This window comes from Vidua macroura, chromosome 4 (assembly GCF_024509145.1).
Source record: "Vidua macroura isolate BioBank_ID:100142 chromosome 4, ASM2450914v1, whole genome shotgun sequence".
Lineage (NCBI taxonomy): Eukaryota > Metazoa > Chordata > Aves > Passeriformes > Viduidae > Vidua > Vidua macroura.
In genome coordinates this window covers 25377317-25398572 of record NC_071574.1, presented here as the reverse complement: position 1 = coordinate 25398572, position 21256 = coordinate 25377317, and the positions used below count along the sequence as shown (strand labels likewise).

Genomic DNA, 21256 nt, shown 5'->3' with positions numbered 1-21256 from the left:
TATTTATTAATTTAATAATTTTTGAATTATTTTAAATGTCCCACCCATCAGTATCTGCATGAAAGAGAAACCCACAGAAGCGAGAGTAAGTTGGCCACCATTGTCCCCTGCATTGGAAGTGTGGATGCTGATGGAGGTAAATTTTGGAGCAGGCTCCTCTGCACTACATCCTGCATGCCCTGTCCCCACACACAGCCTCTAAGAATAGCGAGCTCCATCACAACCTTTATTTCTGCCTGCTCCTGTCAATGGTGTAGCCTTAGGTAAGTGCTTTCAGCCCAGTCTTGATAGTTCAGGTGCCTTAGCAGATCCTTTAAGTGTTTAAAATTGAGCTAATGCCCTGAAAACACAAACCTATCCAACTGACACAGTTCCTCCCTCCCTAAAATTAGCCTGAACCCCTTGCTCTGGGCTATCCTGAGCCTTTCCAGGCATCAGCTTGGCAACACACCACAAAACCAACCCAAGCGGAGAGTGCAAGCTAGAGGTCAGTGCATCTTGGCACTTTCATATCCCAAAGGAATTAATTTCAGAGCCAAGGGACACTGGGGAAAAACCCAATCTAAACCACTACTCCAGTTTAGCTGGGGGCAAAAAAAGCAGTTGTTGGCAGCCCTGTGAGAGGCTGGCAAAATGCTGCTGTTTGGAAATCCCTGGCTCAGGGCCATTTGCCTTCCCACAGTGGTGTGAGCGGGCAGAAATGCTCCTCCAAGCCCAAGTACACAGAGCAGCTAGCACAGCACTGCTGGGAAATATTTAATGACTTGTAGGAGGCAAGACTGAATGGATTTACATTTATTTAGTTTTTTTCCTCCCTTTCAATGTCTGCTTCCAACACCACTGACCTTTTAAAATTATTTCACTACTTACTGACTTGGTTTTCTGTGTATTGCCATTTTTACCTTCCAGCTTCCTGCCTTTTGCCATCTAGGATGACCAGCATTCTCATGCAGTTTTGTTTGAACACCAGGATTTTTCTGATGTGCAAACTTTTAAGAGACAGTATTTCTGGCTGCCTTAGCTGCCAAATTGTGAGAAAACACAAAGTGCCTCAAGCTGAATCCTAAAAAAGATTTTCCAAATACTTATTCACATGCCCCAGCCTTGGTCTGAAGACCGGGGTATGAGGTACTTATGTTTTAGTATTAGAGCTTCTCCATATTTATGACCTATTTCATATATCAGAGCTATTTAACTGGAAATGGTGTTGGAAATCAATGTACTCATTAGAAGTCAATGCTAAGTGCTTTTGAAAATTCACTTTCTTTTGCATTTCTCCTAGCTATCAATTTTGCTGTTGTTTTAAACCTGACTTCCTGAGGCCTTATTCATTAATAGATAAGCAGTCATAAGTAGATTATGAGCATATAGGAGGCTCATCTTCCACACTGGCATACCCAGTGCACTTCCCACCTAGAAATACATCTGATTTTTCAAGGATGGCCATCTCCTTCAGCTCACAGAGGGTCTCTGGAAACAGCACACTTTTGCTTGTATCAGTGGTGAGAATGTCAGAGTCCAAGAGGAGAGGAAGGAGTCAGTTCAGACCCCAGCTGGAAAACAACCTTACAAGTAGTTGTCCTCTACAGTACAGGCTGCAGTGCTCTGTACTGTCAGTGGGGAGGGTTAAGGGGATAAAACAGACAGGCTGAAACATGAAATTCCGGGGGAGCAGAAGGAGTAGCTGGCTTTTGTAGATGGATTTTTTTATTTTTTAATTATTACCCTACTCTTTGGGCATGTATTGTCTCAGCAGTGCTAGTCGCTCCCTTGTGTCCCAGAAACACGTGGAAGCTGCAGCACTGATTGGTCCTACATGGTCTGTCCCACACACTCACTGCTAATTCAGGCCCCAAACCTTGCTGGTCATTTACAGTTCCTGTATGGCTGAGAGTGTAGTTACATCTGCTACACCCCATAAACATTCCCAGAGCTGGCAGGAGCAGGCTGTGCTTGAGCAGTGCTCCCCAAGTGCATGGGGTGGCACCAGGTCCCCTGGTCTCTCAGGACCAGTTCAGGTGCCATCTGAAGGACTTCCCCAGAACTGTGCAGGAAGTTTAGTAGCAGTGGAGGGCTACTGAAACGGTAGTGGCTGGCTTTTCTTTGGTGCTCCCTCAAGCCTCTCTTTAGATTTCAACAAAAACCTCTGCAAATCCTGATGCTACTAATGAAACAAAAGAAAGAGGAGGAGACCCCAATAATGCTTGCCTGAGAGGCCTTACAAGCCCTTTGCTGTACCCTTCCTGAGCTGGTAGTAGTTTAGTATTGCTCTAGCTCCTACTTGAACATGTTATAGTGCTCTTCTTATAGATGCTTTATCAAGAAGAGATGAGGAAACTCCTTGTCTGTCCTCAGTATGCAGGCTTAACTTGTTGCATCCCTAAAAATCAAATCTGCTTCTGTTTAAAAATAAAATCTTCAACTCAAGCAAACATAATAGCTGTCTGCAAAAGTATGAAATACTTGCAAATAACAGAGAAAAGAGTTCATTCATTCATTTATGGAAAAAGAGATGAATTAATTTTTCTTTGAAGAAAGCACTCTTGTCTGTCCCTTAACTTTCATATAGAGAACATATATCAATATCTTGACCCCTAAATGTAATGCTCTGGGAAACTGTAAGTGGGAAAAATCAAGGCGGTGCCCTCATGTAAATTTTTTTTGCGCAGTAAAATACAGTGGTTGCCACTAGTGCCTGCTATAGTATTTTTATATGTAGAAAGTGGCAGGCTATGACACTTTTAATATATGCATATATAAAAGTGGCTGGCAGAGGAATAGGATGCCTGAAGGTGTAAGATATGAGTGTCATAGGCCACAATCCTTTTGTTTTTATTGTTTTTATCTCAGTAGGAAAAGTCTTCTGACATTAACTTAAAAATGCAATACAACTCTTGAGGCCTGAACACACAGAGGAAGCTTTCTGCTTTCACATCCAGGTATTTAGCACTGCTGCTCTCTGCTTGTTAGCATTTCAGGGGGAGTTATGGCAAGCTGTGGGACTGGTTCTGGCTGCTGGGGCCACATGTTCCTGCTGTACAGCTCAAGCACCACAGGCAGGAGGGTGGTCACAAGAACCTGCCAGGTAAAGCTCTGCAATATTTGAGAGCTGGCTGGAATGCTGTTTCTAGCTTTGTAGTTTCTGTTCCTTGGCATCTTTCAAAACTTTGAGAAGGAATGAAGAAATAGAGGAGGTAAAAGGAAGCGATACACCGAGGGAAGCAGAAGCAGCACCAGCTGTCCTTCTTGTCCAGAACATTATCTCTGGCAGCAGCAGCATTGGACACTTTGGGAGAATGAATGGAAATGCCTCACATAGGGAAACCTGCTGTACAAGCTCACCACCCGCCTTCAAAGACAGCCATATTCCCAGCCACCTTAAATCCAGCATTTGCCCATGGCTAACGTGATTGTTGAAATTTCTGTGGTAGTCCTCATATCCAAAAGGTCTTTGCTCCCGTTCACCTCAGAGCTTGCAAGTGACTGTGGCTGTTACAATCATAAACTCATTTATGTTGGAAGAGACTTCTAAGATCATCAAGTCCAACCACAAACCTAACACTGCCAAGCCCACCACTAAACCTCATCCCTCAGTGCCACATCTACACCATCTTATAAATAGCTCCAGGGCTGGTGACCACACCACTTCCCTGGGCAGCCTGTCAGCGTGCTGCAACACGTTTCCCTGGTGTGGCAGTGACGGACTGCCATGTGCTGTCAGGGTACGATGTCACGGGGAGAAGGAGGCATTTCCCGATGTAGAGCTACTGAGCTTTGTCCGATTTGTCCTTTGGACCTGGAAATTATACCTGCATGGAAATTGAGTATTGCAGGCCAGAGGCAAAGGGGTTTAGGTTAGAGGAGACATCCCAGGGGTCCCACAGCACAGCTGCAAACATTTTACTGATGTTTCTGGGATGTGCTGGATTTGCTTTTGTGTGTTGTTCATACATTTCCTTGTCTGGGATACCCTAGTTAGAAATATGGGGGGGTCTGCTTGTGTGTTGCTGTCTGAGAGCATGGAAATAAATATCCCTTTACACACACACTCAAATTGAAATGGTTTCCAGCCACCCTCAAATGCTGTGAGCTGCAGCTCCACATCTCACCTTAGACAGCCACTCATGACCTGCATCAGTTCATCCCCTGTCTGACAGGACCCTGCCCTCGAGCCCACCATGGGACAGATTCTGCTGGATGGGAAAAGCCTGCCAGGTCAACAAAGGAAAGAAATGTCTGGGGGACAAACAAGGAAAGAAACTCTGCACGTTTCCTTCAAGGAGGATCAAACATGGAGGATCTGCAAGGAGCATTCAGTTCCTCTGACATCTGTCACTGTAAGCGCTGGATTTACATCTTGGAATTTGTTTGGGGAAAAAAAGTTAGGGAGCAATAAAATAATAACCTAAGCAGAAAAAGAATTGTTATCAGAAAATTATTTGTAATGCTGCCCTTAAAATAAATATCACAGCTATTCCTGTACTTTACAGTGTCACTTCTAACTCTAAAAAATCAGTGTGTAAATCTAATGGAGTAGCTATTCATAAAAGTTCAGCTTGAGTAATAAAAGTAACAATTTTCTGTAATGGTATTTTATAGATTTGAATAAGATGTAGAAAATATTTTTGCTTTTACAGCATATATAAACAGCATATATAAACATGCCTATAAAACAGGGATTACTTTTAAATTCTTAAAATATTTCTAGAACAAAGTAAATAATACTCATAATTTTTTCCTGAAAGACTGGTGAAAAGCCACATAGCAAACTTTCCAAATATTTTATATGGAAACAATTCTCCTGCAGCTTCATAGAAGACATAACACACTTAACTCTCATCTTTTAATAAAGAAAATTCACAGGCGCTCTCCCCTTCCTATTGCATATCCTTTCCTCTGAGCCCTTCAGCCCAGTTCTTTGCCAGTGTGAGTGTGTTACACATGAAGAGAAGGTGGGATTTTATCCCTGTGGTGTAGTTTTCACAAATGCCAATGAACATTGCAAAAAAGAGATATTTCATCTAAGTGTGGAGGAGGAGGAAAAACACAAGTATGAAAGGTAGGAGGCCTGAACTTGTGCTTTACTTTGTACAGAGTCTGGGAGGAAAAATACCAGGTTTTAATGTGGTACTGTGGATTGTACACAAAGGTAGGTGAGATCAGAGCTTACCCCTCAGACCTGACAGTCCATCAGAGCAGGGCAGTGTTCAGAGGAACAGCGGTGGGTGTTGCCATCCTGCATCCTCCAGGATCCACACTGGCACGGGCCCCTGGCTCCCCGCAGTGGCAGTGTCTCGAGGCAGTTCTGTTACGTTCAGTGGTGGGGCCATGGAGCACCACTGTGGTCAGTGTCCAGTCAAGCCACATGTCTGGCAGGGTGGGACACTGGGAAGATGGGATTTGCAGAGCGAGGGTGCCCATGCAAGGGGAATGGGTGGGCAGCAGGGCACACCACTGCTTGACAGCCAAGGGGGAGTCATGCCCAGCATAGAGCTGAAAGTGTAACCTGTAATCCTGGGAAAATGCAAAGCCTAGTTAATGCAAATATCTCTAGTTAGAAAAGCCTTATGAAAGAGACCAGAAAATGTGTGGCATGCATGTGATTATTCCTAAACCTACTTCTATTGAGCTTCTCTCAATAAAATATGTTTCCAAATTATGTTTGGAAATTGCTTTGTCTAAATGTGATTTGGGCTACCTTCAGTGAAAAGTTGAGGACTGCAATTTGATGAAGTGGTTAAAATAAGCCACAAAAGGATGGCCCCGTGTGGGGCTGCAGCCTCATGGCCTGGGTTGATGCTGGCTCCCAGGTGCTGCCCAGCACACAGGTGCACAGCCAGCCACATCCCCTGCCGCTCCAGCCTCACCACAGGGAACCACGTCCTGTGTGCTTTCAATCACACCCAGCAGGAGCTGAACAAGGCAGCCAGCAGGCTTGGCCTCGCCACCCACCAGTGCCTACCCCGACAGCCTCTCTGCTGCGTTGATTTGCCCATTCCCTGCCCAGTCGCTGCCTGTGGAGCCAGCAGCTCCAGGCACAGCTTGGAATGGCACCCAGCTGCACGGACACACCCTTGCTGTTACCATCCAGAATGTGGAATTGTGTGTTGTCTGCTCCCCTGCTCCGACATCCCTGTGTGCACACTGTTGGGTGTGCCAGCGGGAATGCACAAACACCCCTGTGGCCACACACACACACACGCACACACACACACACTTACTTTCAGATCTATTTGCTTCCTACAAGTCCTTGTAGAGCATGTTTAAAAAGAAGACCTAAGAAAAACTAACATATGTATCTTTTCATTCATCTGCTAACATAGATATGCCCAGTGGAGATGGTGTGCAGCTATGTCCATTTGCACACATCCACTTGATAGTAAATCTTCGGGTGCACAGTACATAATACAGACATAAATACATATATCTATAGGAAAATGAAACACAATATGACTCAACACAGAGAGTTTACACATATTTCTGTTGACTTGTCAATGTATCTACATCTATAGCTTGGCTTCTATCACAAGCACAAAATAGAGACCTTCCTGCTGGATGTCTCTATACATATGGCCAGGTCATTATACAACCAAAGCTATGATTTTTGAAAGCTTTTTGAATATGAGAACCTATAAAAACCTTATATAGGACCCATTCAAGGACTGCTGGAGTGTATCAGCAGTAGGCTGGCAACAGACAATAACAAAAAGCAAACTGTCTTTTGGGTTAAGCACCAGGACATATTTTTGGGGTAAATTGTGAATAGTAAATACTGGGCAAGCTTCTGTGCTGTGACAGAGGCTTCAGTTCAGAGTTGGTGCTATTGAGGACTTCATGGCCTAAATATTGGCTAGGTCTGATTTTTAATTTTATTTTTTTATTTGACAGTTGGCATATTTCTGAAAAGTCAGTGCACATTTTGGAAATTTCATTGCACATCCATGCATCATTACCTGTTTTCTTAGAGCTCGAGGGAGACTATATTATTGGGGGTTTTATCTCATGTGGGGAGGCGAGACAACGAGGCGTAACAGAAGTAAAGGATGGCCTTTGGGAGAGCAGCATTGCTTTTCTGAAGCACAAGTCTTTGGTCCAACTGAAAGTTCAAAACAAAGGAGAATCTGTGTCTCCTTTCCAGCTGTACCTTGGTAATGAAAAGGAAACAGCAAGGAAAGGGGGAAAAAAGCTAAAAAAAAAAAAAAGTTAAAAAAAAAAGTTTAAAAAAAAAAAAAAGTTTAAGCTTACTATTTTTAAAATCTGGTCCAAAGTTGAAGATTCTGCTGAACTGAAGCAAATGCTTTTCAGAAATGCCTGACTGCAGAGCCAAGCTGAAATGTTCCAGGAAAACAAGATAGAGGAATATTTTTACCAGTAAATACTGGAGTTAAATGAGACTGGCTCATCTCAAAGAAAATGATGGACAAATGCTGCAGGGCATGCTTAAGAAAATAAAATACTTATCCTTTTTCCCAAACCCATTCAGCTAGGGACCATTTTGTGAGCTGATGGCAGTTCTCTGAGGTTTTTCCTTTGCCCTTGTTCTTTCTTCTTTTCAATAGCAAACCAAAAACATGTTAGTGTCTCTGTTGATGGCTCTTTCTTGCACTGAGAACTGTAGGTCTGGAAGACATCAGCTTTTCTCTTTTTTCTTGAAGACTGAGCTTTATTATGTCAAGGAGTGAAGATGGTACCAAGCTTGAAGGTTACGCTTGAGCCTTCATCAGTGATGGGCCTTAAAAGGTCATCAGTGTCTGGGCCTAAAGGTGGGGAGACAGGGGAAAGCCCACTAAGCTGGGACCTGCAGGCAACTCTTGCAATTCCTTCTCCCAAGGCAGCTATTCCTGAAAACTGGTTCTAATTTAGTTGAGAGTTTGGCAGTATTCTTTCTCTTTAGGCAAGACTGAGTTAGGTATGGGAGGTCTGGGTACAGGTTCAGACTCTAAACCAGGGTGGAGTTTTGAGGGGGCAGGGGAGTGTCATGTTAGCCAGCTTTTCTCTAACCTATTTTCTTGTTCTGTGGTCTGGCCCCACATCCCCTACTCCTGACAAGGACAAAAGGCACAATGGTAGATGATAAAAGACATCCTGCAGTATTTTACAACTAGGAAATACTTTTGCCACATTCTTCTGAGTTCTCCAGACTTCAGGAAAGCTTAGCATACCTTTTTTTTTTTTTTTTTTTTCCTTTTGTACGTCTGGGCTGAGAAGACACCATTAACCCTTTGAGATCTCCCCTTGCTGCCAATTGAGGGGAAAACAAATGATTCCTTCCCACCTGCTCCTGCGTCCAGGTGTTTCCACTTGTGCGTTGCAGGCAGAAAGCGGAGCAGGCACCAGGTGGGGCGGTTCTCACCTGCTTCTCGCGGCTTTCCCGAGGACATGGCAGACAGGTGGCAGATGCCTGGCAGCTCGGGAGGCCGCTGCTGCTGCCCTGCTGAGGGAGGCTCAGAGAGCGCAGGCTCCACGTGCCGCTGCCTACGTGAAGGTTAGCACAAAGCCGCGAGGTGCCCGAGCGCATCTGGCCCTCGTGTGCGCACATCTGTCTTGCCAGCCTCCGATTTCCCTGCCGGTGGCAGGAGCAGCCGCCCTGACGTGCCCGCGCTCCCCCGGGGCACGGAGGTGCTGCAGGAGTTATGTTGCGCACATGCCGAAAGCCATTAATTAAATTAGAGCTCTCCGGCAGGGGTTGCAGAAGCAGCTGTGTCATCAATCATCGCGCCGCAGGCTGACACGCACGCAGCATCACATGGAGGGACATTTTTTCTTTCTAAAGGCAGCTGAGGGCTGTAACCAGGGGTCCCGTGCAGGAAGGTGGCACCATGGGGACCAAAGACCCCCCTCATGGACCCCCACCAGCGGCCCTGATAGCGTGCTATGAAATGGAGATTGGTGGATCCCAACCACGTGCAGAAAAAGCAAATTCCTGTTATTTACGGACTCTGGACCACCCAATGAGGAACTTCCCACCTGCCCCCAAAGAGCTGGCTTTTAGACAGTTAATCAAATGAGAATGGCTAAGGGTAGTCACTGCACCCTTTGCAAATAGCAGTCCAGACACAAGAGCAAATAATTTGTGTCAGCGTGACAAGAGAAAATGGAATGTAAACTTGCTAAACAGCCAACATATACTGGCTTTTATTTATATGTGTATATACACACACACACACACACACATGTATGTTCTTCTGCCTCAGACCAAAGAAAGAACTCCAGCAGGCTTAAATTTGGGATCCATTTATAACACCAAGTGCTCCCCCCTTTCTTGCCCCATACTGGTGGGGAGAAACAGCCTTGCAATATCAATATTCCCCATGCCAGCTTTTCCACATCCACCTCTCAGAATGCTACCTATAGAGGAAAGACAAAGCTTCAGCAATTTTATTCAGGCCTGTTTCACAGTGTAGGTCATCTCAGCAGAGTGTGGAAACAATAGCACATGCCAATCTCACAGCACAAATACTGACCCACGAATAATGAACGCTCCTAGCAACCGTGTACAGAAACAGCAAAACTTGTAACAAATTTTTGTAAAAAATAATAATAAAAATAATTCATTTTGCCCCAGAGAAGGTGTTCTGCATGTCGATTATCTGCAAAGAGAAAATTGTTAGATAAATTATTTGCATTGAGTAATTTGATCGTCTCTCCTTGGAAGCCTAATGAATAGGTTATTTTCTGCAACAGCTGCTGTTCAAACTCTCAAGCTTGAGCCCACGTGGTCTGGCTGTTCAAAGGGAATTACTGTGCTGGCTTTTTAAAAGTAACTTTTAAAAAAGCAAAACTAGGCACAATCCATTTGTTGACAGGGAGGAAAGATGGACAGGAGAAGACTTAAGCGGGTGGTAAAACTATTGTGAAGGCCTGAAAATTATTAGCAGAAAGGATAATTGTGTGAAGCTGCAAATAACCCGCCTGTCACTGGGACTGTGAGAGACCAAACCTCCAAACCTTCATGGCTGTAATTCAGACACATCATCTGCATTTTACATATGCTGCTGTGGAGAGGAAATGCCTCCCAGATGGGCTGTGAGGCTGGATGGCCCCCGGAACTCTGATGCTGGGTGGGCTACAGCCATGGAGGCACCTTGGTCTGGGGCTACTCCTCTCTGGTTGCCTACTTCATTTATACAAGGCCAAACACAACAGGCAGACATGTGCCAGTGGAGGAGTCTAGGAAAAGTAAAAGATCTTGAAATGGCTTTTGGGGCTGTTTGGAAAGGGTTAAATGCATTCTGCACTCATGCAGCAATTTGCCAGGCATGACATTTATTCCACGGTCCGAATTTGTCCAGAGGGAGCCAGATTTCCTTCTGCATTTGTTAGTGCATACTTGTCTGCAGTAGGCAAAGGCTGACCTGAACCTCTTATATGGGTGATATTTGCTTGCGTTTTCCTCTGACTAGGTCTAAGCAGGGTCCAGTGGGATCTGCCAACTATAAAACCTGAATTCTTCCACCAGCGGAGTGAAATAAAGGCAGAGCTCTGTGTGCCTCCCTTGCTCCTTTGCCCTGTCCTTCTGTTGCCTGGGTCTGCCTTGCCCCATTCCTTTGGGGCACTTTGCTGAGATAATCTTGCAGTTCAGCACTCAGCTTCCACACACTGCACCTTTTTACACTCGAAAACTTAGACTGGATTTTATTTCATTGTTGTCTGAATAATCTATTCAGAAACTCGGCGTTTTGCTCTTTTTCCCCCTCTTCTTGCCAATGTAATCAAAAAGGGACTTGTTAGGCATTATGTTAACAATGATAAGTATGGAGCACATGTTGAGGTGAAGTGAATGGTGCCTCAGGTAGGATTTCGCTGTGAGTTGTCTTTGCCTTGTGTTCCGTAGAAGTATATTTAAGCAAGCTGCTGCAATTGAAGACACTGAGGGTGGATGCATGCAGGCATGCATAGTTAAGGGAAAGAAATCTACACTGAAAAACCAGAGAAAGCAGCCAAGGACACATTTTATAATGAAGGATTTGCTGGCTAGCCCTCTGAGCGGTGCTCAGTGCTGTGAAGACCAGCTCGGGTAGGATGCTTCAGCACTGAGTCCAAGGCGGATGCTGCCCCTTTGCCAGGTCATCTCAATTTCCGCAGGTGGTTGAAGGAGCTGGCGGGGTTAGGAGTGCAGGGAGGGAGCCTGTTGGAACAATGAAGTCCTCCCTCGTGTCCCAGGCTGTAATCCTAGACTGTGGTGTCACCTTTCTTTTGGGACAGCGGCCAGGTCCCTGGCACTGTGCAAACCGAGGTGAACACGCCGGCTTTGTGCCTGCTGCCATTGAGTACTGGCTCTGACCTCTCGTGGCTCAGTGTGCTTAGATAATAACTCCTATTCTGTGGGACATGACAAGTCCATCCCTCTTCTCACCTGCCCTGTGGGGACAAGCCCCCAAACAGCTGCCAAATGGAGTTTACATGTATTTTGCTTTTGTGGCTTCTTGTATTGTTTGGGCTGAGCTGTGGAGAAAGCCGTGTGTTTCCCAACTAACTGGCTGTAGAGTGAAACCCTGTAATTTTGGGGACAGAATCTACTTTGTTTCTCATGAAGGTAATCTGGCATTTTGCAGGAGTGTACAGAATAGTTCATGTTTCATCTGAATTAATGAAGCGTGCCCATTGATTTCATGTATATTTCTACTGAAAGCTTTCTTAATTATGAAAAACCCTAAATCTTTCATTTTTTTCTAAAAAGACATGAATGCTAAGGGTTTTTAATGATGAATTTTGAGAACCTTAATCTCAAGAAAAATGCATTTTTTGATGTCACTTGCAATTGTCCTCCTGCCAGTATCAGTGAGTGCATTTTGGTTGAGCACAGCCTGCCATCAACAGCCGAGGCTCTCCAAAGTCAGTGAGGAGCACAAGTCCTGCCCTACCTTTCCACTACATTATTTCCAGAAATAATATTTTTGGAAAAACAAACTCGCAACCCATTTTTTTTGGTGCTTCTTCTGTTAAGTTGCTGCAGAAAGATAGCAAGGAAGGGCTTTGTGACCAGCAAACCAAGTCTCGATACCACCCCACCAGTCTGTGTAGGTTAACCATGAGCCACAGCACAGAAAATACTGCAGCAGTGGCTTGGCTTTTTAATGAGGCTAATACAAGCTCAGAAACCATCCTTAAAGATGCTCCATGCTCAGATGGCTCTGCTGTGACACACTGCCAATCCAGGTATCGGTAAATCTTAAGGCTGAAGGCACAGGTGCTTAAAATTTGAAGCAGGGCACCATTGTGTCCCTTGAGAGCAGATGTTGCCACAGGTAGAGTAGTCCTTGTCACCACCACCAATTGATGTATCTAGCCTTGAAAAGGTGAGCTTCTGGGCAGCAGGCTAGGATAGGCAGTTGTAATCAATGTCAGGTGGCATCCTTGGTTCCTGTTTGGAACCAACCAGGATGCATGAGGTGCCCTCACAGATGGTGTATTTAAATGGGTATTCATAAACAGGCTTCAACATGGATTTTGGAGCTACTGTCCCTATTTGCTATCCACTAATACCTGCCCTCCAACTGACTGCAAGTGTAACGTGCTGAATTTGAGATTCACATGACTGAGTCACCAGTTGTGGGTTGAAACAATATTCAGATCCAGAGGTCATTTATCCAAAATGAGCACCTGGATATTAAAGCATCATATGCATGTTATATTTATCATCACCGTTGGCACACATGTGTGACACATCATAATAGCAAAAGCAGGTTGTAACAGCAGGTGGCACCTGGCATACTCTGTCACATCAGTCACATTTTTGTTTTTTTCTGTGCATTTGGATTGATAGATATATTTTCTAAGTAATTGGCACACTCTTTTTCAGAGAGGAAGCAATTTTTGTAATACCTTTCCTAACCTGGTCTCTCTACAGTTCCTCTTTTTATCTAGGATGATTAAGATTCATGTTTCCTTCTTCCAAAAGTGCTTTCTAAGGTCCCTATTTACACATGATACAAGATCAATGGGCTAATAATTAAGGCAATTGGTGTGATGTTATTTCAGGTCTGTTACCTATTTATTTGAAGCAGCTGTCTACAAATGTGGGCTGCATGGTACAGAGGTTGCCATGGTTAAAAACCATGTTTACTGATTGCTCAGTAAATAGTTACACAACTTTCTGTGCAAATGCCAGATAGCACACCAGAATTTCCTTGAGCAGTTTCACTTAGGCACAAGCCTTCTCCCCAATTCCTGTAACTGTACTGATCTTGTTTGCTTGCACACACCTTTATGGAGTGAGGCATGAAGAGAAGGAAATGTGCCACCAAGAAAGGACTGAGTTTGTGTTTAGCCCAGAGAGATGAGGACTGAGAGGAGGTGTGAAGCCAATCTCTGCAGAGATGAAAGGCCTCTGCAAGGTAGCTGGGAATAATCTCCGTCTCCCTCTCGTCTCCGATGGCTAGGAGAGGAGCACCGGTCTTCAATCGCTGCCAGGAAGAATCGAGTTAGGCGTCAAAGAGAGACTTTGTAATGGTAATGATGGCGAGGCTGCAGCCTTCACAGGCTGTCAAATCCCCATTGCTGAAGATCTTGAAGAACAGATTAGATCTAGCTTTGGCAGGAATGATATACTGTAACTAATCCAGCTTTAAATCAAGGAAATGGGCTGGATGAACTCTTGAAGTACTTTGTAGCCCATAAGTCTCTTTATGCCATTAATACTTGGAGGCAGAGTCTGATTAAACTGCGGTATACACCAAATGCTGGAGCAGCTGCTGTTTCTTCCACTTCTAACATGGTGAGAGGACCTAGCAGGCCTCTGTGGGAAACAGGTTGCTCTGAAGGAGGGTGGTGCCTATGCTACGCAAATCTCAGCTTGGCTCTTCAGAGATGGCCAACAAGTCTGCAAGGAATGGCTTGGCTTTCCTAAAGTTGTATCCAAGTGTCCACTGGAAAACCCCTCTCCTGTCATCTACAGCAAGTCTACACTTCTTTGCAGAGCACTGGGTACCTGGCCAGTGCCAGCAGCATATTCATATCCTCGTCCTCCCCAGGGGACTGCAGGTGTCCTGCATCCTGCTTTGTGTTCCTTGTCCTGCACATCTCATCAAGGAGCAGGGAGAGTCTGGTCCTTAGCATGGCCATTCTTTGTTTTCCATGAACCCACTGAATAATTTATTAAGAAATGTAAAAGTGTTAACGTGAAAAAAGGTGTCTTTTTTTCCACTTTCTTCCAAATCACATACGCTTCCATTTTCAGACATGTCTTATTTGTGTTTGGATCTCCAGATGTAAAACAGATCCAATGGGTCAGGCAGTACAGGTTTTCTTATTTTTCACATCACTGCACCCACAGAAGGACAGAATTTGGTATCACTCACATTATGTGGGAGAAGAGCCTTCCTATTCATGCTGTTTTCAAGGGTGTAGACTTTTCTTGCAGGAATACTAAGAAACCCCTCTCATTTTTTTCTGGAAAGAGCTGCTGCAAGCTGGGGTAAAGCTGCAGACTGTGAATGGACACACTTCGCCATAACACATTCTTCTCTTAAAAACGAGAAAGCTGTGAAAAGCAAAAGTAACCAGTCAAGATTGCACACTGTAAAATGAATTGGCAGATAGCTGACTTCTTGAAATGGAAAGGGCTTGCTTTTCACAGGGCCTAGATTTACTTATCTGCCATGCAAGTACTTGCATAATAATAGCCAATCTGCATATGATAAATGAATAAAATGCATCTAAGTGTTGAGGGTGCAAAGAAAAACACTAAGCACTAGATATTTGGCTCTCTTTTATTTATCTCAATTGAAAACACCAGTGGAGGATCTGTGAGGAAATTAGTAACACTTACTGCAAGAGAAATTTTTGCATGTGTGATGGCTTCCCAGATCCTTCCTGTGGCAGCCACATTCTAGCGTTACGTCTCCTGAAATGAGAGCCTGTCCTGCTTCCAGTACTTAGCAGAGCTGGCTTTATATGCAGCCACCTTCCTTTCAAAATAACAATCCAAAGCTTACAGAGCTACAAATAAAACAGCAACCTGTGTAAGCCAGCACAGAATTTTTTTCCTGAGTCCACAGATGATCAAAATGATATTATTTAAGCTCCTTCCTGTCAGCAGTTACTGTAATGCTCAGGAGCTGTGGTGTAAAATAGTTTGGGTAGATGTGTGGGCCATGGCACCGATGAGCTCATTTGTGTGGCATGGGGAGAAGGGCAGCAGGGCAGCCAGGCGAGGCTGGGGAAAAATCCATGCCCATTCCTATCTCTGTGTTTCCCAGTTTCCCACAGCAAAGATTTTGATATTGCAGTCAGTGCTGGGACACCAGATCTGACATCTCAGCTGGCTATTTTTGCAGTTGCACTCATTATGGCAGTGACTAGAGGCTTGTGGTTGGTTATATTCCCTGTTTTTACTAAGTCTCTGTTGGGTTTTGGAATCTTTTTTTAAGTCCTTGCTACAAAGTGTGGCCGAGCTGCTCTCTGCATCGCAGCCACATAGATTGGATAGATCCATCTCTAACACTGCAGCCACTGCAGAGAAAGCTGAGCAGGAAAACACTGGGTCTTTGTTTCTGTCGTGGTGAGAGCCTCACCACCGGCTGGCTGCCCATTTCTAATCAAGCAGTAGACATGACAACATGACATTTTTTGCCTTACTTAACTCCAGCTCTCATTCCACTCAGAAAACACCTCAAAATGTGGATTATTCATACACTGATCTTGAAAGATGCAGCAATAATTATGTAAACTTCGTATCAGCTGTACATGGTATTGACTTTGTAGCAAAACAAAAGCAGAAAGGAGGTAGATTTGTGGCATTCTTTCCCCTCATGTCACTAGCCAATATCACAGGCTGGCCTGATAGTCCTAACTGAGGATGGTGTTTTGTTTTGAGAGGCTATGAAATTCTGGCTCTGAAGATCATAAAGAAGAGCAGATAGGGGCAAGTGAAGGACAGAAAAGAAAATCTTAGCAATTAACTCTTGTAAATATGGTACCTGAAAAAGCTGTGCTCTCCCAGTCAGGGAACTGACAAACCAGGTGAGCTATGGGCCCAAGGAAAATCAGTTCAATATTTAGTATCAAATACTTGAAGTAGTAAATTAATAGTTTACCAGCAACTCAGTCTGGAATATGTTTGCATTGCTTTTTAGATAATTTTGAACTGTGGATGTATTAATGAAAGTTGTGATCTGTTTCAGGGCAATTTACAAGCAGGCAAAAAGACTAAATTCAACAAATTGATTCTTCATTGCAAACAGTCCAACCAGAACTAGTTCTTCAAGATAAGGTTTTCAGCATTTCTCATTTCTGACTTAAATAAATGAGCTAGTGCACTACCACATTGTTTATCACCAGAAAGTTTGACTTCATAAATACTGAATCACAAAACTGAGATTGCATAAAATTTTATGCATGTGCAAAAAAGAAGCATGCATCACCTGGACCCCCTCCTGTACTGCTCTTACAGGGTGCCACACTCTTCCCTGGGAAGGGAACAAGACTAGGTGAGCTCATCATAATTGAAACTATATTCCACTTGGATTTCTTGACAATGACGTAAATACTGACATTCATTGTGTGTCCCCTGCTTTAATACTATGACAAAATTATTTTTTAAAATTCTGATTACTTTGAGAAGACTGGGGGGGTGGATTTTTGCCCTACATGCACACTGAACCCTGCTGTACCACTGCTGGCACCCAAGGGGTAATAGATTAACCAAACGCTTATTCTGGGCTCACTGTCTCACAAGTCTGTAAGGACAGATGGCTTTTGCAGAAGGGGTTCCCTGTGTGGTGTCACTCACCTAGTCTGTGATGACTTGCACCACACTGGATCCATTGTTTTTTTCTGCTCAGCAGGCAGTTTTGCCTTGAAGCTTTAAGGAATAAGATCATTTATTGGAGGGCAGTTGAGTAGTATTTGCTTGAGGTGAAAGCCTGGTTTGGGGAAATGTAGCTAGTTTGGTCAAAAGCGTGAAGAATTGTTCTTCCCTGCAGTGGAGAGAAATGAGCATTTAGAGCCTGAAAGGGACAAAAGGTGCAGCCACTGAAGCCATGTATTTGTGCATCTAGAACAGTCACAAAGTCATAGATTCAGGTCCCAAGTTCAGGAATCAAAACATGGATGGTATGTCCATGACACATCCTTTTTTATCGTATAATGTCAAAATTTCAACCCCCTTCAGACAATTTCAGCTTGATGGCAACATACTGTCTGACTTCTGTTGAACTGGATTTTAATCAAGGAACATTATGTTTAGATAGAACACTGACAATAATTGTCTTGGCTGGGTTAGTAGTTACATATAAATGCATTCTCTCATGCTCCTGTAATATTTGCATGTCTCTGCACTGCTGGCTGTGTTCAAAGAGACCTTAGGGCTGCAGTATTGTGGGGAGGAATAGACCAGCCAGTTCTTACTCAAAGGTCAAGCTTAAGTCATGAAGGACTATGATTTTCACTAACTTTATCCCACTTGCTGTTCCCTTTTAGAAGCCTGTGCCCAGAACCAGGCCTGCTGATGTTCTGTGGGCCTGCTCTCAGCCCCAGAATCAGTTTTGGAAATAGTTCACCTCCCTACAGAAGTGTCATTTGGTGTTGGTTTGGGTTTTTTTCCCCTAGGCTCTCCAAACATTAACTAAAATGTCATTAAGACAAATGGCAAACATTTCTCCTTTTCTCACATCTGTCAAAACTTCAAAATCTTCTTTCATGACATTTCACATAGCATTTTTTTACATACCACTCAAAGGACATGGAATCCTAATGAATCTTGCTTCCATCATTTTCATCTGCCATGTTCTGCTGTCCCAGTATAATAAATTAACAAAAGCAGGGTGGGGGTGGGGGGGTGGTATGCAACAAGTGATATAAACAGTTGTGGAGTGGAAGGAGAGGGAAACAGAATTAGGCTGGTATCCACATATGGTTTGAAGATGCTTTTTGAAGGAAATAACTATACATTCCTACCAGGAGGGCATGGACCTGAGCCCCTGAGCAGTGTCTTTCCTCAACCCACCACTGAGGAGGTTGAGTTGTTCAATAGTAGAGAAACCATGTAAGACTGAGGAGAAGCTTTGCATTTCCAGTGTTAGGAATTGAAAGGGGACTTTGTTTTTGGTCATTAATTTAAAAAGTAATTTGTTGCTTCTGCAGTTACAGACTTGGCTTGCAAATGTTAACTGATGCGCTTGCTTTCACTATTCGTAAATGTGTTAATGGGAGATTGAGGGTACTGCTTTTTCACATTAAACACAAAAGGAAAAATATACCAAAATTAGCTTAAGTGCCTCCTTTATGGAGGAAAAAAAGTAGACAGTAATTTTTTTTAAATTCAAGGCTATGAAGTCAGTAGTGCTGGCAGCTCAAATTCTTCCTTCTTAACCACTACAATGCAACAAATAGTAGTCACCTCCTCCCCCATCTTCTGGACTGGGGAAGGACATCTTCAGATGGACTGGCTGACCTGAAATAGCTTGGATAACAGCAATGTAGTTAACAAGGCTCTGAGCAAATCTCTATCAGTTTGCTAAAAGCCACCCATGAGCAAACGACTGACTTTCAATATGAGGCTCTCCTAGCAGCATTCTAAAGCACTCAGGAATTATATGGGATTTCTGTTGCCAGGAATTTTATCTTGGTTACAGGATACCAGCACCAGCAGCTATAGTTGTTGTACAATGGTTGTGTTTCTGTCTTCAGGATACAAATTAGTCCATTTGGATACAGACTGCATTGTTAATTTTGCAGAAAACATGAACTCAGGGTTGGTACTACCGAAATTAACAGAAATAAACTGATAGTGTTTGTATCCAGGATAGAACACACAATCACTGAAATGCCCAGGGAATGGCATTTAGGCACTGGTCAGTTGTGTAGTGTTTCTGCTTTAGACCAGAAGTATTATCAGAAAAAATCAGAACTACCACTACTGTCCATGCTACCAAACCAGCCAATAAGGAAGACTACATCTTTTTAGGTCCTTGTAAACTTGTTTCAGTTTTAACCTGGTGTGTCAGGACCTTTACACACACACACACACACACACACACACACACACACACACACACTTCTATACACTCATTTGTTATAGTTCTAATGCATCATGTCCACCTGAGCAGGGCAATGTACTGAGTGGCAACAAGGCACTTCCCCTTTGTGCTCCTTCACAGTAGGGCAGGAGGCCATCACCTCCAGTGACTTCCAGCCTTGTGGGACTGCTGCTGCCTCACAGTCCCTACCTGAACCACCAGAGCCATTGTACATGGCCTCACAGGTCTGCTTTATATGAGACCTGCAGCCTTCTTCCTGCTTGAGATTTGATACATAGACCAAATTACCTTTCACTGCCTACCCTGAAGTCAAAGTTCAGCCTTCTCCCGCAGCATCAGCCAGCGGGAAGCCTGGATAATAATTTGACATGGTAGGTGTCAGCACAGAGAAATGTGCTTCTGCCTCAGTACAGAGCCTTATACAGGTTTTCTAATATATTTTCAGAAAGTTTCCAGATGAAGCAGATATGGCAAAAACTGATGAAAATTTTATTTCACTTGCAGGAGGGGAACAGGAAGAGGAAGATGGGTTAATGTGCTTCAGAGAAGAAGATTGTCCAGGAGGAATGCTGATGGGTAGTCACCTGCCCTACTTTTACCTTTCATGTTGGATGCTATCTTTTACTAGATTGCCAAAATCTTCATTCATGAAAATAGGAGCCTCAGAGCACTCAGACTTCAGCAAATCAGTGTCTATTTGGGGAGCCTAAATCTGAACTAAGAAGAATAATTTTGTGCTTTTCATACCACTGGCAAAATGTAAATTTCATTGGTGCAACGTTCACTCATTATCGCTGAATCAAAGAGCAGTCTCAGTTCCTGCTGGCATCCTATTTAGCAGAAAAATAAAAGTCTCTTCTGTAGCAGACATACATTGCTGTGTGAATGGATGATGCTGCCTCAGTCTTCATGTCTCATGTTCGTGTTGATTAGCTGCCCTATTTTAGGACTGTTTGCATTATGCAATAGGCTAGTAAAATCATTAGTGTGCAAATAAAAGTAGGTCTTTACCTTAAGAATTAAACACGTAAAACACATGATTAAAATGACAGAGGTTTATAGGAAAGGGGAAACCTGCATGAACTAGGTGAGACACCAGGGTTTGAGGTAGATGAGCTACACTGGCGATAAATGACAGGCTGAAGCACACAAATGAAAATAATCAGAACTCCTGTGTAAAGTGACGCTGATATATTCTGAATGTCACATTGCACTGCACAGTGCTACACTCGTTCCAAAAAGGCTCTTTAATTATAGTTGCTCAAGCCTTACAATCACAAATCTCAAGTATAGAGGTGGGCACTGTTTAAGCTACATAAATCTTGTTACTGAAGATGCAAATGGGAAGTTCAGCTCCTAGATAATTAGCAACACTCACCTCTGATATTTAATTATCTATGCATCTATGTAAGGCTAAGAGTTTATTAAACCATTATCCTTTTAAAATACTACTTTCTGTTTTTTCTTGCCTTTCCAATGCTTGTAATATCAAATTGATTTTTGTTGCTTTTTTGCTTATAAGCCAGTTACCTGTTCTTCCCATGTTGCTGTCAAGGGTGGCAACCTGTTCTAGAAATCTCCTCCTAATTATCAGCCCTTCCCAAGGATCTGCAAATGAGGGCAACACCTGCTAAATGAGTTCAGCAGTCCCGGTGGAGTGGGAGCACCTCACATGGGGTCGAGGAGGCAGGAATGAGGGCACTTCGGAGGTTTTGCCACAGGGGTTGGGATGGCAGCATATCAGCTGTCCATTGTAATTTGGCTGGCAAAAATGACTTTGGCAGCTTCGGCCTCTCCTTCCTGTTGCCTGTCAGAAAGGGGACCCATCCCCTCAGGCATCACTAGAGAAATTCCTTACTTGGATATGGATAAACAGGGGAAATGTTCAAGCCAAAACTCAGTTCCTGAATTAAATGAGGGAACTCTGCCTATGGTAGTTTGAGTGTCCTGGAGAGTGCAACCTGGGCCTTTGTTGGTTTTGTAAACTGCTGGCCTAGCCTCTTTAGCTAAAAGTAAATCTTTCCTTGAGAGCCTTCCTCCCACACCTTTCTTTTCAGTGAATAATTATTCACTGAATAAAGTAAGAAAGAAAACAAACCGAAATGGGGCAGAGTTTCAAGCGGAAAAACTGAAAAGCCCTCTTGAGCTGTGGCCACACACAGTCACACGCTCTCAGCTGTCCTGGGATCCTGCCCCTGCCAAGTCTGCTGCCCACTTTGCTGTGGATGTTTTCTTTATTTTAGACAATACTGATGCATTCATTAGTAGACCCCTGA

General features: G+C 43.7%; 1 protein-coding gene across 1 annotated transcript in view; it reads left to right on the top strand.

The window, feature by feature from the left end:
* CXXC4 (CXXC finger protein 4) overlaps positions 1-20034 on the top strand; it is a 74156-nt gene extending 54122 nt beyond the window's left edge. Inside the window, exon 3 of the mRNA XM_053976159.1 lies at positions 19485-20034. Within this exon, the coding sequence (XP_053832134.1) occupies positions 19485-19514 (30 nt within the window). The 3' untranslated portion in view covers positions 19515-20034. The remainder of the gene's footprint in view (positions 1-19484) is intronic.
* The last annotated feature ends 1222 nt before the right edge of the window (positions 20035-21256 follow it).